General features: G+C 38.2%; 2 protein-coding genes across 2 annotated transcripts; both read left to right on the forward strand.

Annotated features, from left to right (window-relative positions):
- The first annotated feature begins 1,539 nt into the window (after positions 1-1,539).
- LOC110166769 (ankyrin repeat and SOCS box protein 15-like) lies at positions 1,540-8,677 on the forward strand. The gene is made up of 10 exons (XM_055155864.1): positions 1,540-1,558; positions 3,190-3,298; positions 3,365-3,405; positions 3,480-3,611; positions 3,999-4,157; positions 4,602-4,847; positions 6,274-6,445; positions 7,262-7,799; positions 8,272-8,425; positions 8,509-8,677. Exons 1-10 carry the CDS (start codon positions 1,540-1,542, stop codon positions 8,664-8,666), a joined length of 1,728 nt encoding a protein of 575 aa, XP_055011839.1. The 3' UTR covers positions 8,667-8,677.
- Positions 8,678-12,927: 4,250 nt separating this feature from the next.
- Positions 12,928-16,902, forward strand: lmod2a (leiomodin 2 (cardiac) a). Its single transcript, XM_055155678.1, has 3 exons — positions 12,928-13,158; positions 14,299-15,426; positions 16,766-16,902. Exons 1-3 carry the CDS (start codon positions 12,928-12,930, stop codon positions 16,784-16,786), a joined length of 1,380 nt encoding a protein of 459 aa, XP_055011653.1. The 3' UTR covers positions 16,787-16,902.
- Positions 16,903-17,259: the final 357 nt, after the last annotated feature.

Raw genomic sequence — 17,259 nt, forward strand, 5'->3', positions numbered from 1 at the left:
AAATGTGTAATTTTTTAAAACAATGTTGATAATCTTTTGTTATGGTGAGAGGGAGTGGAGTTTTAAAATGTTGTAGGCTATGTTAAGGTTTAAGATCTGGGTCCAAAAGTCCAAAAGCAGGACCCTTTCCAAACAAAATGGCACTTTTTAAACTCAGGCAGAATTTGAAGTGTTCAAATGTTGTTTAATAGTATTATCTGTCTTATCAAGAATATTTCAACAAATGCTGTGTTTATTTTATTATTTTGTTGTTTATGTTTTACTTGGGCAAACATTACATTTTCTATCTCATATTTCATAGGAGTATTTGATTGTAATGTCAAACAATTTTATTTAAATTGATTAAAAAAGGAACACAGACTGCCCTAAGACCAAGGCCCATAGCTCAGTGATTATTGGGTAAAAGTAACATTTCTTCAAAATAATGTGACTCAAATAGATGTACATAGTAGTAGTCTAAGAAATTACTCAAGTAAGAGTAAATGTATTTTGGGAAATAGCACTTGAGAAGAGTAGCATCTAATTTAAACTTTATGTAATTGAAAGAAAAAAACATTCAGTAATGCCCAAAATGTAGTATATTCTCACAAAAGTAGTAGTAATATCTGAAGGGGAGGTGCAAAAAACAGAAATGGTCAAATTGTTTGTAAAATTGTTTTGTTAATTAGTTGTTGTTAATTGATTGTTAATATAAACCTTTTGTCACTTACTCACAGAGGGAAGAGTAGCAGTAACATTTACTCAAATAAGAGTACTGTTACTTCCATAAACATATCAATCAAGTAGGAATAAAAGCATGCTTCTAAAATTACTCTGAAAAGTACAATTTATTAAAAAAAAAAAAAAAAAAAGTTACTCAAGTAAATGTAGCTGGGTTTTTTTTTTTTGATGGATAACAAGAATCAGTTATTCCAAGAAGAACAGTGAACTCATTTTGTTGAGACATACATCTTTTTTTCATGAATATGTTTCTGCACTAATGGGAAACAAACAGTAATTTCTTGTGCAGCAGGTGTCCATGTCCATCCATTATTCTGTTAGGCTTGACTGTTTAATCACACCATATATATTCCACTGACTGGACTTGGCAAAGCATGTTACGACACAAGAGGTGAAAGTTCAGCGCTATGCATTTCAATTTCATCTTGTAGCTACAAGAACTGTCAATCCCCTCTCTCCCCTCTTCGTGTTCCCTTCTGCCCATATTTCTACCACGTCTCATCAATCAGCTCCGTATCGCATCCCTCCGCGACGCAGCCTGACGCACGCACACATACTGTACCACATGAATCATAACGGCGCTATAAATATTCATACGAGAGCGCGGATCATTACTGTTTGTCATTAGCGGTGGGAAAATGTGCTCTGGGGGGAAGTTTCAGACCATTAAATGCAGAGGAGCAGGCAGCATGTTGAATACGCGGGAACAGGTGAGGCCTATAAATAGTGCGCGGGGCTGAGGGGAGCGTGGGGAGCGGGGGCGCGGGGAGACGTACACACAGCGTGCACCGGCTGCCTCTGCGCCCCCCGACTTCAATAATGACGGATTTAGAACAAGGTGAGAGTTGGTTGTTTTTAGGTTTACAAGTGGTTAAATAGTCTGCAGAGTTCTACACATTGCATGATCAAATAGTTTACAAAAGTTTTGGTTAGATCTATGTGTTAAGTTCTCACAGTTCCAGGCCAGCGTATAGCACCCAGTGGCTACTGTCAATGCTATGGAGGTCAATGTCAAAGCCAAACATATGGACAAGTCTCGTTACAAGTTATAATGCGCTTATAATGTCCATCAGCAGGAGAATAAAGTGTACACAATCGAATACCAAAGCATGACTGCAGTGGTGGAGCATGCAACATGTGTTCTTCTTCCAACACTCAACACAACATGAGGCTGCCAGGCTGGTTACTGTATGTAACTGTATGTACTGTAGACAAGGGTGCCCCCTGTTGGTGTGCAGATGTATTGAATTTAAAGCGCCCCTCGTGTGAAGGTAAATTTAGTAAAGCCAGAGAGCACAAATATTTCTTATTAAAAGTAGAATTACTATCATTTAATAGAAATAGTAGATCACGTATGTTGATAAAAGTTTTTTGGTGGAGGATCTGCCACCTGCGCCTCCATGGAGATTAGGTGTGTGCAAAAATATCCATATATTGATATATTGTATCATTTAATGTGATGATACAGTATCTATATTGTGGACTGTGTTGTGTTTACTAGTAATGAGTATAATAATTTATATGTTATTACAAACATATACGCCTTACCTGTAGAGGGCAACAGGACATGAAAAGAGGGAAACTTGAGTGAAAAAAAAGAGATAATACCATTGTAATGTACCCATGCCATAAACTGCACTCTCCACATTAAATGTTAATGAAGATTTACCAAGCCTTCATTTTCTTCTACACCACCAACATAACAGACTGCTGTATCAAGATGTCGCCAAGAGTATTTTTTGGGACTTTTTACCAAATAATTTTGTTACAGTGGTACAGTTTTGTTGCTTGTTCAGAAGAAGGAAACTCGTTTATGCAACACATTTGACATTTTCACTGATTTGATGATTAAAATGGATGTGTTTTAAATTAACTTTGCACAAGATTAAGTTTAATAAAGACTTTTAGTATCACAGCCATGATTTAGCCTTTATTTTTTATTGAACCATATCAAATCGATTTGAAATATATCGTCTCGAATTGAAATCTCACTGTGTCCAGATATGTATCGTATCGTGACCTGTGTATTGAGGTATGTATCATATTGGCATCTTCTTCCAAATGGAGATGTTTTGCTTGCAGTGTTCAACAGTAAGGCTTTAAAAGCGTATCTATCTCCTATCTCCAAGCAGGCGATGCCACAAGCCAAGTGAAAGGTCAGATCTATGGAAAGACAAGCCCAGTCTTAATAAGAATGTGCATTTTTCAAGGTATTTCTGAGCAATAAAAACACTGGTAATTAAATAAATGCAATATAGATAAGCTTAATGCCATGCTGTGGAACATTCCAGGTAACGCAATAACATCTCCATGCAGATCCTCCATCAGAAAAGTTAATGTACCTTTAACATATGTTGGTAAAGATAACAGTAGTAAATGTGTTTTTTGTTTTTTTTAATCTGACGCAACCATAACTGTACAATATAAAACAACACAACACACTATATAATATCATTTTCACTGTGACAGATGTGAAGCCAGCAGAGGACAGTGATGATGAGGCACTGCTGGATGCTCAGGTTCAGTTGTTGATCCAGGAGTCATGTCAGGCCCACCACCGGGCCAGACCAAGCAGCAGGTTAGAGCCAGTCAAATACCTGCACGTGTTTTGTCATAGTATCTGAACGTCTGTATCTTTTTACAGGAGCAGTGAATATGTGAATCTAGTGGACGCCATCAAAAAATGTAAAGATGCAACTATTGAAGAATTCTATGTCAGAAAGGCTATTATTCATAACTTGTTTATCCTGCCCCTGTAGGTGACTTGGTGGCTCTGCAGGAGTTGTGTGAAAACCCAGACGCCTTCAGTCAGGTGGACAGTCGTGGCTGGTATCCTCTGCACTGGGCCGCTGTGCAACCTGTGGTGGAGGTACTGGAGACAGTCCTATATGGTGGGTAAGACTTTTCAATTCTAATAGACATTCACATTCATAACATTCTCAACTGTCCATAGTGAAATTGAGCTGGAGGTCAGAATTCGGTGGTAGAGTTTGACTTTTACCTGTGTGCAAAGGCGCAAAGGTGCAAAGTTCTATGTATTGTCTTCCAGCAAAAATTAGCCAAGATGGAATAATTTTTTTACTATAAAAAAAATATAAATTTCTAACAAAACTTGAGGTTTTGTTAGGAGGTTCAACATTTTTGAATCTTGTGTTTGGTTATTTCTTTCAAAAGCAGTTATTCTCAACTATGTTATGTCCCTACCCTCTGAACATCATATCAAATGATATAATGACATGAACTGATAGTAGTAAAATGTCTTTTTTTTTGTTTGGTAGCATCTTGTCGGCTGACGCTGGAGGAGACCACAGTTGAAGGAGAGACGTTCCTGACCTCTGCGGTGAATGCTGGTTTGGTCGACAATGTGAAAATGTTACTCAAACATGGAGCCTCCCCTCACACCACCAACAGCAGGAATGAGTCTCCTCTGCTTCTAGGTCAGAAAAATATGCTTCAAACACATGCTAACCTAGAGCCATTGCACTCATCAAAAGTATTTTTATTTGGAAATAACCATGATCTTAAAATATGGTTTTAATAATGTTTTACAAAAAGAACAATGTGCCTTTATACAATATTCATTGCAGAATATGGGTTATTTTTATAGACTTAAGAATCAAATCTTGGTTTTAATATTATGGTTCATAGATTGGATTCCATTATTTAAAGTTGCTATACATAATACTTGAGGTTGGGGTAGGGTAGGGTGATCAATTAATCAGTAACTAAATAAATAGTGCCAACAACTCAAGTCAGTATTCAATATTCTCATTTCAATCAGCTGAAGTCACTTGAACAGTGTGTTAGCTGTATGCTATAATGGGTTTGCTTACACACAAATCAATAAGCAGCTCTTCTCTCTGTGTGATTGCCCTGTGCAGCAGTCAGATCAGGATCTCGTAAAATGGTTGCGACTGTGTTAAACGGAGGGGCTCGTGTGGGGCAGGTGTGTCTAAAGAAGTGGACTGCCATGCATGAAGCGGCCATGACGGGGTACGCCCACATCATGGAGCTGCTGCTGTCCAATGGGGGGAAGGTGACTGACACTGACCAGCATGGAGTCACCCCTCTGGGCATCGCTGCAGAGTACAGCCGCGCAGAGGTCCTGGAGATACTCATCAAAAATGGTAAAAAAGAAGAAAACCTTTATTAAACCAGCCCGAGCAAAATGGGTCACTAGATGTAAGGGTTACTTCAAATAACAAAAGATAAACAAAACTAAAGGTGGGAGATATTAGGGTTGTCAAAAGTATTGATCAGCAAATACCAATACTAAACTACATATTAATTTGAGAAGGTATCAATACTAAGTTAAAGCTGCACACAGCCCTCGCGGACCGGGCCTCTTACTCGGCCGACCCGGCATTCCCTCAGGATGGTGCTGACGCACCACTTGTCTCTGTGTTATTGTAACTTTGGGTTGTGGTAGTGAGCAGACAAAGTCAAGACAGACTGGAAGTGCTGACATGCAAATATAGTAAAACATGGGCACTTACGTGGGCACAAATACAATGAACCTCGAAATTTCACGTTCTCCAATTAAACTAATAAGATGTTGTATTAATTTGAAATGTAATAAAATTTTGACATTTTGCCATTAGAATAACATGGGTGACTTCTGCATGCGTGAACAGGGGCAAATTTTGAAGTGGGAAAATTTCAAAATTTCTGATGGAAATTTGTGGCTTCACCACACGTAAACCATGAGAGTTATCATAATAAACTGGCAAACTTTTGCCCCACTTCTCTAGATGACATACAATGCTTTTTAGGCCTGTCGATGAAGCACCTTCAGAGCCTACACAACACACCTTCAAAACATGCCTGATGAGGTTTTATGCCATCCATACATGTCTAAATAATTTAGCAATCTCTCCCGGGCCCTATTCTAACCCTTACAACTTAACTTACAGTTAGCTGTATGGTTTTGTCCACAAGTTCACATTACCCATCCTCTCACATGGATATTTTCCATAAACTTACAAAAGCATGATACATAACAAAGCTCTTACAAACGTGATGTGATGTGCAGTAGCTTCATCAGCGAAAGGCACGCTGATTGTGTTGTGATAGCTCTCTGGAGGGGATGTGACTGCGTGAGAAGCAATGGGAGGGGGACTGAAAGTGTCAAGAGTGAAAGTGAAACTTATGAAACATGATAAGTTGTTTTTGACTAATATAGAATTTTCAAAACAATAAAAGGTAACTTGATCTACATATGCAATGTGTTAACAATTAATACCCTATAGAAGTATAATTCTCCCTTTTTAATAAACAATCTAATATTCAGGTGCAGTAAATGAAAATATCCAGGTGCAAGGAGTTGTGACTTAGTTAAAAAACAGTACAAAACAATTTACACAAAACAATTTTTAGATTTTTTTATTGCAGGAAACAATTTCTGACTCATTCAAGTCAGCATGCAAATTGTGACACAGTAGGAGGCAGATGATGGGGAAAAGTTGAAAATAGCTGCATTACATAAACTAAAAGCTTGTTATAAAATGTCACTTTTATTTTTGTTAAAAAATGTCCCTTTTTTCTCTGATTGAGGCGCTGATGTGAACGCTCAGGCTCCAAATGGTGACAGTGTCTTGTACGATGCGACTGGTTCTGGAAATCCCGACTGTGTGAATATCCTCCTGGAGCATGGGGCCAATCCCAACATGCACAACCTGAGTTTCCAGCTGCCCATTCACAAAGCTGCCTATGAGGGCCACTATCTGTAAGTAACAGTCGCTGTTCAGTTCATGTTACTGACAATGGTTGACAGATGATGTAAATTTGTGATGGATTGTATATTCATACTTAAAAAACATTCTTACTATAAACAGGCTTGCCTCTCCATATATCTGACCTGTAACTTGGTTTGATTACCACATTACTTGCTTGTCTCCATAAAGTTAGTAAGTTAAAGCTCCTATATTAAGCAAAATGAACTCTTGTAAGCTTGAACCCATGTTAGAATGTTGCTACCTCAACAAAAGCACCTGGAGATGTGTTTTGTTTCATTCATACATGTTTGAGTAATCCTTTATTATTCGTCTGTCTACATCTCCAAAGCTCAAAAGATGGAACAGTGTTTTCAGTTTGAGAGAAGAACTGAGCCTAAATATTCAGGATTTGTGTGTTAAACATGCGTGAATGAAACAAAACACAACTCCAGGTATGTTTGTGATGAGGAAACATTATAACATAGATCAGAAAATAGCATAATATGGGTTCTTGTCAAACTCTGGAACATTTCAGGCTCTAGTTCTAGCATCTACATAAAGGCAAGCAGGTGGGAGACCTCAGTCAGATGGGTTACATAATGCATCTTTAAGTGATCATAAACAATATGTAATTATGAATTTAGTTCAAAGCAAAAAAAAAGTGTTGCATTATGGCCACAGAGTACATGGTGGGCTGTGTACCCGCATGTCGTGAGATTGATCACTAATTATTTGATAGTGCTGAATGTCCCTCACTCTTCAGCCCCATAAGTAGTGTAGTTGCTATCCTCCACAATTTAATCCTGTGTGTCCACTGTGTCCTTTAGAGCCTTGCGTACACTGATGCCACTCACCACTCGTCGAGCTCTGCGATTGGCCGGTCAGAGCCCTGTTCACTCTGCGGCAGATGGAGGCCACGCCCACTGCCTGGAGCTGCTGCTACAGAACGGCTACGATGTCAACGCACTGTTAGCTCCTCATGTCTCCGAAAACTACGGCGACATGAGAAGAAGCCCTCTTTATTTTGCTGTTTGTAATGGTGATAGGACATGCACAGAGTTATTACTAAACTCTGGAGCCCAACCCGATCTGGACCCGCTGAGCTGTCTCCTGGTGGCGGTGCGTTCAGGGCGGTACGAAATAGTGAAACTGCTTTTAGCGGCTAAAGCAGATGTGAACTGTTACTTCACTGCAGTCACAGACACTGTATTCCCCACGGCTCTGCTTTACTGCCTGAAGGATGAGGTGATGATGCGGCTGCTGCTGAACCAGGGCCTTGACGCCGAGAAATGCTTCTGCTGTTCCCATGACGACAGCTGGGACGACCACGTGGAGTACAGCCATGACCAGGAGGAGAAGGCTACTGTGAGTTTTAATACATATTTATATCATATTGCAGCAATTGTCCAATGCCACAACAAATGAGTGCTGGTCAAACTAATTTTAAAGGTTCACTATGTAACTTTTCTGGTGGGAGATCAGCATTGCACATTCATATTTTATTTAATTACAGCTGTTGGAACAAAAAAAAACCCAACAACCTTCAAACCTGAAAACCTGCTTTTGTTTACTGTAGTGGGTTGGCTTCTCTGCAGATCTTATGTGTAACTACTAGGTCTGGAGGAATCTCTATGGAGATAGCCAGGTTTAATTTAAAACTGATCAACATCCAAGGCAATGAAATTGATTTTGACATATAAAAGATGCTCTTCACAAAAATCATATTTTCTCCATAACTGTATTCTCCAAGGATCCATACTAGGAACACTTGGCTTTCAACACAATGTAGCACTTTGTGTGATAAGTAATATATTACTATGCTATTTTTTTGTTTTAGTTCTGTGACTTTGTCAGTCTGTCATGGCTTGTGAACTTAGCCGGTCGAGTGGTGTCCATCCTCCTTGACTATGTTGGGCAAGTTTCTCTCTGCAACAAACTGGTAAAGATTTTGGAAAATCAGAAGGAATGGTCCCAGATTCAGGAAATTATATGTAAGACTAGACACTGTTATGGCATTTACAGACAGATAAATGGATGAGTTTCAGTATTATCCTTTTATTCTGTTTTGTTCCAGCCATCCCCAGACCTCTGTCCCATCTGTGCAGAGTGGTCATCAGGAGACATCAGGGCTGCCACAGCATCAGTTTTCTCAAAGCACCAAACCGAATCAAAGACTATCTGCTGTTTAAAGAAAATGATCTGTATGGAAAAGTCCTCTGTAGGGACAAATAAAGAGACTAAACATAGACTATAGCCTATGCCCTATGAGCATCCATCAACATTAGGGCCCCCAATAGTAAACAAGTCCACTCAGTCATATAGTCAGAGGGGGTGTGCTGTGATGTCACTCCATATTAATAAAACATAATAGTGGCTATAGAAATACATGTTAGCCCAGCATTATTTTGCTAGATTTACCTTAGTCCAGATTGTTTTGCATAATTATCAGATATTTACAGAACTGTGCATGTTGTCAACTTATCAGATCTAATGTAAATAATACCATATTTTTCTAACCTAAACACATTTATATTTATGTAAAAAAAAAAAAAATATTATAATAATAAAAATAAACCTAAAGCCACTTATATGTATGTGAAAATTATTCTCGCAACATATTCTTAAATGTGCACTTACATTTGACATAATTTCCCCATATCATACCATTCTTACATCAATAGCACATTTAATCAGCAATCAGACTCATGAAAAGCCACTATTGAATAATTACAGTATAGTGCACTAGACCTTGGCATAGCCTCTTAATGGTCTGAAAAACTGCCACTTAAAACCAGATCACTGAACAGAGAATAATTACAAGTCAAATAATTGTTAATGGGTTGTGCAATAATAGGCTCAAACTGTGTCTACTTATATTTTTGACTTTGTTTTATGAAAAGGTCAAATAAAGAATTAAATCATTTTAATGTTGTATCCTCGTGTGTTATAAAGTCTGGACTATTCTGTGTCAAATATATTTTAATATTCTTCTATTATATAATGGCAATTGACCCCATCCCATCTAACAATCCAATCTATTTTTCATTCATTTCACTATCAGTCAGGTCATCACGACCTTCATTGCACCTCGAGACAAAATCTAACAGAACATTGCAATCAGCATAGTTTATTTGAGTGACGCATAATAAATGACAGAGCTCAGAGGTCGTCTGTTATTTTTGTTTATTTTCTTTATCAGTCTCCTTTCTTTTTTTCTCTTAAGTAAACTCACATCATAAAGTTGTCATATTAGCAGAGGTGGGTGGTACTCTTACTCAATTACATTTACTTGAGTAACTTTTAAAAGAAACTTTACTTTTCCAGAGTACTTGAAGCATACTTTTACTCATACTTGAGTAATATTTTTTATTGAAGTCACAGTACTCTTACTTAAGTAAAAATGTTGGTGACTTCTGTGAGTCTACAAGTGACAAAAGATTTATGTTGACAATATTAAATTACTCTTTAAGCTACTCTTACTTGAATATTATCTTTTCCAAATACTTTTTACTCTTACTTGAGTGATTTCTTGGACCGCTACTTTTTACTTCTACATGAGTAATATTATTTTGAAATAACATTACTTTTGAGTACAATTTTTAGCTACTCTACCCACCTCTCCCTATTGGAGTAGTTTGTGTGTTTGGCAAGCATTTTGACCTAAAATTCTGGCTTCAACTAAAGATGCTTGTGTACGTTTTTAAGTATTTTGGCCCTGCATGGTCAGTATGCAGCTATAAACATATATAACTATATACACAACATATAAAAGAAACATATATAATATAATATATAGTGCATAATAGTGCTAAATTAAAATACAATACAATTATAAATATCTAGAAAATGTCTGTAATGATTTGTATGTGTTCACCTCATAGTGTGAAGTTGTGGTCTGTTTCTCTGGCTGTCACCTTGATAGACTAAATTAAACCTCGTGGCCCAGAACCCCATATAACAATAACACCATTATTTTGGCAGGTCACAAAGCAATCACACCTCTAAAACTAAATCAAGACTTAACAGCAACCCAAAAATATATCAGCACTAAAAGTTGGATTAAGTCATATTTGGAAAGTTCCCAAAAGGGCTGTGTAAAAGTTAAGAAGTCTAGTTTGTAATTAGTTTTCCAGTTGTGCTCATGTTATAATTTGACAATAAGTACTGGCTTTGGACAGTAATCTTTGCCAATTCCAGTTCAGAGGTCAAATTTACAACAGATTTAGGTTCAGGCCGCTGTCATGTCACTCATCGTGTTTCCACTTGATGTGATATGTGATACATTGCTGCTGGTTTAAGGCCTGTGGTGATGAGTGACTGTCTGTTTCCCAGGCGACCAAACAACAACAAATCACCATATCTCCAAACAGTACTATCACAGACATCATGGAACATTTGTTGGTAATAGATGCCTTCTTTTTTTCCAAGCTAACACCTTTGCGTGATAGTCATACTGGGGTTGCTTCCTCAGAAACAATATGGTTTCTATAACCCATCTTCTTCAGTGCCATTCCAGTTTGACGAGCCAGACACTACAGTAACCTTCTGTTTGATTGCATGGGCAGGAGTCTAGCACTCTGCTCGCAGCAAATTATTTCTCCAAAAGGTTTGGTGGCAAACCAATCAAAGCTGTATTTGTCTCAGATGCCCCATTTTCTTTGAAATATCTCTGGGATCATTCTGATCAGTGTAAATGACCTCTCTCAGTGGGCAGTTTCTCGTTTGTCTGCTTGATCTTTGATACTTTTCAAACTTCTTTTAAATGTAAGATACAGTTTTTTTCTGATACAGACAATACATTTCTCTGATTGAGGAATTGCTTGTCACAGCCATTGGAACTGAGGTCTCAGACCTTATGTCTTTAAGACAAAGCATGTGTCTCAAAGTGGAAGAGCAGCAGCTCTACTCTGAGTTCCCAGTGGTGACTTATATCTCTTTCTGGCATCTGTTAAAATGTTATGTATGTATGTATATGTATGTATGTATGTATGTATGTATGTATGTATGTATGTATGTATGTATGTATGTGTATGTATGTATGTATGTATGTATGTATGTATGTATGTATGTATGTATGTATGTATGTATGTATGTATGTATGTATGTATGTATGTATATGTATGTATGTATGTATGTATGTATGTATGTATGTATGTATGTATGTATGTATGTATGTATGTATGTATGTATGTATGTATGTATGTATGTATGTATGTATATGTATGTATGTATGTATGTATGTATATGTATGTATATGTATGTATGTATATGTATGTATGTATATGTATGTATGTATGTATGTATGTATATGTATGTATATGTATGTATATGTATGTATGTATATGTATGTATGTATGTATGTATGTATGTATGTATGTATGTATGTATGTATGTATGTATGTATGTATATGTATGTATGTATGTATGTATGTACGTGTCTCCTGTGCCTCCTGTTTTGGTCAGTTTTTTATTTCATAAATCTGGCTCTTCAATAGCACTGCTAGTGTAGTGCTAGTAAATATTGTCTAATAGTGTAAACAAAGTAGATGCTAAGGAGCAGTTCATATGTTGTTATGCCCAGTGTAAACAAGTCCACCCATTTCTATCTCACAGCTCGCCTGGACATAACCACACCTTCCATTGGGACCACAAGTGCTTCTAAACCTCTTCTCCAGTCAACACATTACATAAGTGTGCATCCCAAGGCTCCCTTTAGGGCTGCAGGTTCATTTGTGTTTGGGCACGAGATGGTGAGGAGTCCAGAGCCTCGACCAATCACAGCACTCACATACCAGCACAGAGATTATATTGTTGACCCCTGGTGTCCAGTGTACTAAAAACAGACTATCCCATGAGAGGAGGGGTGTGAGGGGTGCATGAATGCTTTGTGTCTCAGATGGTCTTCAGATCTCTGCTGTAGGACACTGAGATACATCACAGCATCCTGTAGAGCACACTTCATGGACCACGAGTCTACCCTCAGAATTTTTCATTTCTAAGGTAAGTGAACCCAATGCATTTAGAAAACTTTTAGTTATGACACTGATGTTGACTTAAACTTTGTAAATTTAGCAACACTTCTTTCACAAACCAATGCAAACATAAAAAATACATTTAAAATTACCAACTTACAGAGATTTTAAGCAGATCTTGTGAAGTTTGTTTCAGTAACAATTTGATTTTTCTAGCTAACATAGTATATTTTAGGCTTTGTAGATGCTTAATATGTATTTGAAGTTCTATGCAGTACTTTGGTGTTGGTAACATGTGCCATACAGATTAACTGGATTGGATAACACAATGCCACAACTTGCAGTTTCTTTTTTTTTAATCTTTTTTGTGTTCACATAAGTAGTAATATCTCATACCTTTTGTACTTAGGAAGGGCATTTAGGGTAAAAAAGAAGCCTAAAAAACATAGATAATAGATAGATAATTGCATTTATGTAATCTTCTTATGTTAACAGTACCATTTCTCCCATCAGCTCTGACTATGTTTGGTTACCGCCGGGAGCTGAGGAGGTACGAGGAGGTGGATGAGGATGAGCTGCTGGCCTCTCTGTCTATGGAGGAGATCCAGGAGCTGGAGCAGGAGCTGGATCATCTGGACCCAGACACCAACATCCCCATTGGGCTGAGACAGAAGGACCAGACTGCCAAAGCACCAGGGGGCACCTTCAACCGTGAGGCTCTGCTCAAGTACTGGGAGGAGGAGAACAAGAAAGCTGATACAGGAGGAAAGAGAGGAGACCAAGCCCGCTCAGGTGAGGGAGGAGGAGGGGTCGGTCTGGCTGATGTGTGGCTGTTTTTGGAGTCAAGTCAGAGAGCAATTCTTCTGTTATATCAGTGGTGTAATACTTATTCCTAAGTACTATGAATCTGTCACTTAAAAAAATCATTCTATAATCAAATACTACTCAAATTCACCTTCCTTTCAAATCAGAAATGAAAAGTACCCCCTGGTTGGGAAACACCGCATGCCAAAATATGTGCTGATCTGAAGTCTGGATAAATTAGGATGTCTGCAATTATTGTTTGGAGTACATTTCCTTTATTAGGCTCCTTTCAGTGTTTACTGGTGCACTATGTAACTTTTCTATTGTCTCCATGGAAATAACATAGTTTTGCCTGGAATGTTCCACAGTATAGCACCATGGTATAGATATTTTGCATGTTTTTGTTGTTGTTGTTTTCTCAATTGTAGATGCATTAGTCTTACAATGAGCTGCTCTCCTACGCACAGCTCTAACCTGTAACTTGGCCTGGACACACCTGCTCGTTTCCATGGAGATATACAAGTTTAATGCCATAGTTTGGCTCATTCCAGGCGTGGAGTCAAGCACGTGGTAGACCATTCTCCAGAAAAGTTGCATAAATGCTGCCAAATCTAATGCTGCTAATTAGCCATTACAGCAAGTACCAGCAGAGGGCGACAGACATCAAATCCAAAGAGAAAGTTAAGAACACTTTTTCGATAAGATTTTTAAGTTTGAAAAACCAATACAGCAGAGTCAAAAAGTATTTTATGAATCCTGAATAGAGACTAGTGAGGGCGAGACATGTTTGAAGTCTCTTAAGTGGCTAAGTTTCATGGACAACAGTTTTTGGAATATAAACTATAAATGCTTAAGACACTGACTGAGTTATTCCTGCTTCATTAAATAATATCTCTGAATTGTAATTTTCCCCAGACCTCAGCCCTATGCGTGTTGACTGAAACGGTCTAAAAATATGATGTGAGAGAAATGCCAGCTTTAATGAGTGTGTGGCAGGCCAGCGCTTGAGTGGCTTCTTAATTAAAAGTCAGAGGCTGCTGAATGTCAAAGCTGGGCCTAATTTTATATCCTCCTGTCATTGTGTCCAGAAGGAGTCACAAGATAAGAGCTGCCTGCGGGGGGAGCTAGAGACGCCCAACGCAAACAAGCCAACCTCCAAGAACAACGAGAAGAAAAGAGTTACGCAAAGAAGCAAGCCGGCGCAAAATGGTTCTACGAAAGATGATAAGAAATGCTCAAAGAAAGTGGAATCCAAAGTAGCGAATCCTTCGAAAAGTGACATAAAAATTCCAAAGTTAAACATGGACAAGCCGAGTGAAAACCCCATCGTCATAGATACGGCGTTGGAACAGATATTAAAAAATGACCCAACTTTGATTGAAGTAAATCTCAACAACAAAGAAGACATTTCCCAAGATATTTTACTACGTTTTACCGAAGGTCTTTGCTCAAATACTTACGTCCAGTTCTTCAGTCTTGCCAATACACACGCCGATGACAAAGTGGCGTTTGCAATCGCCAAGATGCTACAAGAAAATAGCTCGGTTAAAAACTTGAATATTGAATCCAACTTTATATCCGGACAAGGCATCCTAGCGATAATGGGAGCATTGCGACAAAACCAGACATTGGTTGAGCTAAGATTTCACAACCAAAGGCATATCTGTGGCGGGAAAGCGGAGATGGAGATGATCCAGATGCTAAGAGAGAATGCCACGTTGCTAAAGCTAGGCTATCAGTTTGAGCTACCTGGTCCCAGAATGGCGGCAACAAGTATCTTAACACGCAACCAAGATCAACAACGACAAAAGAGAATGCAAGAAAAAAAGGCTCAAGAAGAGGTAGTTAAACAAGTTACAAGCCAATTGGTAGAAAATAAGACACAGAAAAAAACAACGCAACCTGCAAAAACTGTGGAGAAAACAAAGAAGAGTCCAACGTCTTCGAACCAAGAATTACCAACGAGAAAGATCGCAGAAATGGTCAAGCAAAAGGAAGCAGGCAACAAAGTTCAGATTCGGAAACCCAAGACAAAGAAAGTGAAAAATGACACCAATGAAAAGGAGAGTGAGGACATTTTGAAGGAGCTAAGGAACAACCTGAAGCCTTCGGTAAAAAGACGAGAAGAAGCGTCCAGTCTTCCTCCACCACACAGATCTGAGAGGGACGATCTGATGGCGGCCATAAGAGGGACCAGTATGTTCTCACTGAAGAGGGTAAGACGCCAGTGTTAATGGGGCAATATGTACATTTTCTGGTAGAGGGTCCAAAACCTGCTTTGAGATGTTTGGCTGGAATGTTAGAGTATGGTATCATCTATCACCATGGAGACCAGCTGGTAACGAAACCAAGGTAAGTTTTACAGGTCAGATCTGTGAGAGGCGAACCCGCTTACAGCAAGAAATTAAGAAGCAATAATGCATGATAAATAGGTTTAATGCCATACTGTGGGAAATTCCAGGCCAGTCAATAGGAAAAGCAGGTGATGGACCTCCTCTTTCAAGAAAAGTTACATAGTGCTTCTTTAATATTAAATGGACTATGTCTCAAGAAAATTTGAAAGAAAAAAAAAAAGAAAATTACATGCATTTCTGTTCAATTCCTTTAAGAAGGAACTGAAGTAAGCTTCTCAGTGATCAATCAGCAATACAGAAATCAGCAATGCAATGTAGGGAGGAATTTGATTAAATGGCCCTCTCCTCTGTGGTCTAGACAAAAGTAATAAAGAGGAGACAGAGAGGATGAGGTGGATGATGGTTCTGGTGTTGCACAGTGTTGAACTGGCAAGTTGATAAAAACAAGAGAGAGAGAGAGAGAGGAAGAGGCTCGTGAGGTGACTACAGGGGGTATAGCAGACAGTTTGGCAAGCAGTGATTAGTGCGAATAATGATAAATAAATTCTTCTGTACTCTGCAGTTTTGCTACAGCTTGACTATGCTGTAAATAATATTGTAGTAGAAGTCTGATGGCTTTTGTCAATGGGATGATTTACTCTGCCACTTCCAAATGTTGTTGTTTACTTGAGCTAATGAAGTGAATGGCGGGCCAGCATTCATAACTTTTGTTAAATAGGCTACATACCAGGATGTGTTAAGAGTAAATTCATATAAAATCCATATAAGCAACATGGGTGTTTCCAATAAAACGCTTCTTTGTTTTCCTCAAGTCAAAACATCAGACATAATTGTTGCCTAAAAACTCATTCTGGGCTTCTGTGACAGTTGACATGGGCAGATGACAGGAGCTGTCAGTCTGTGGATTCCTCTGGTCCTCGTCACGTTAAAAATAGAGCCACTTCTTCAGTCAGTTTGATAAGAGGAGGCAGACGGGAAATCGACAAATTACTGTGATTACTCAAACAAAAGATCTATTTAGAACATTAAGAAGAGATTGCATGGTTTTTCCCAATCAAAAAGTCAAGTTACGCTCTTTACTTAATTATGAGTGACTAAATTATGAAAGACCACAAAAATTATCTACAATTAATTTTAGTATAAAACATGAAATATTACATTTAGAATCAATCTGAATTAATCTTAATTATTGTAATTTCAGGTGGATTTGTCAAAGACATGATCTGACCTCTGCTGAAGATGTTGCCATCACTTGTTGATTTTGTCTTTATAAGCACCTTTTAATGTTTGTCACTCCACCTACAAGCATTGGATGTACATTTTTGTGTTCTATCGACTGCCGTGTACAAATAAAGTCTGTTTTGTTACCACGTCTCTGTAGCAAGTCACATGACAGAATATTTTAAAATCTTAACAGTGCAATTCACAGATCGAGATAGATTTTCCTCTAACATTTTCTTAGCTCAAAGTCCTGGGTTTGATTCTCGGACCATGAGGGATCTATGGGTACTCTGGTTTCTCATGTTAGGTAGTCCAGTCCAAGATATAGGCACAAGATCTGAAGACGGGTCTTTTGAAGAGTTGAAAGTGGACAGTCAAATGAAGAGGATACATTTCCCAATTTCCACAGTCTGAGATAGACCAATATAATGGACCAATGTTTGCTTTTTTAGAAAACAGACCAGCCTTTAATCT

Source organism: Boleophthalmus pectinirostris, unplaced genomic scaffold (genome assembly GCF_026225935.1).
Source record: "Boleophthalmus pectinirostris isolate CB_2022bp ecotype Guang Dong unplaced genomic scaffold, ASM2622593v1 HiC_scaffold_2, whole genome shotgun sequence".
NCBI lineage: Eukaryota > Metazoa > Chordata > Actinopteri > Gobiiformes > Gobiidae > Boleophthalmus > Boleophthalmus pectinirostris.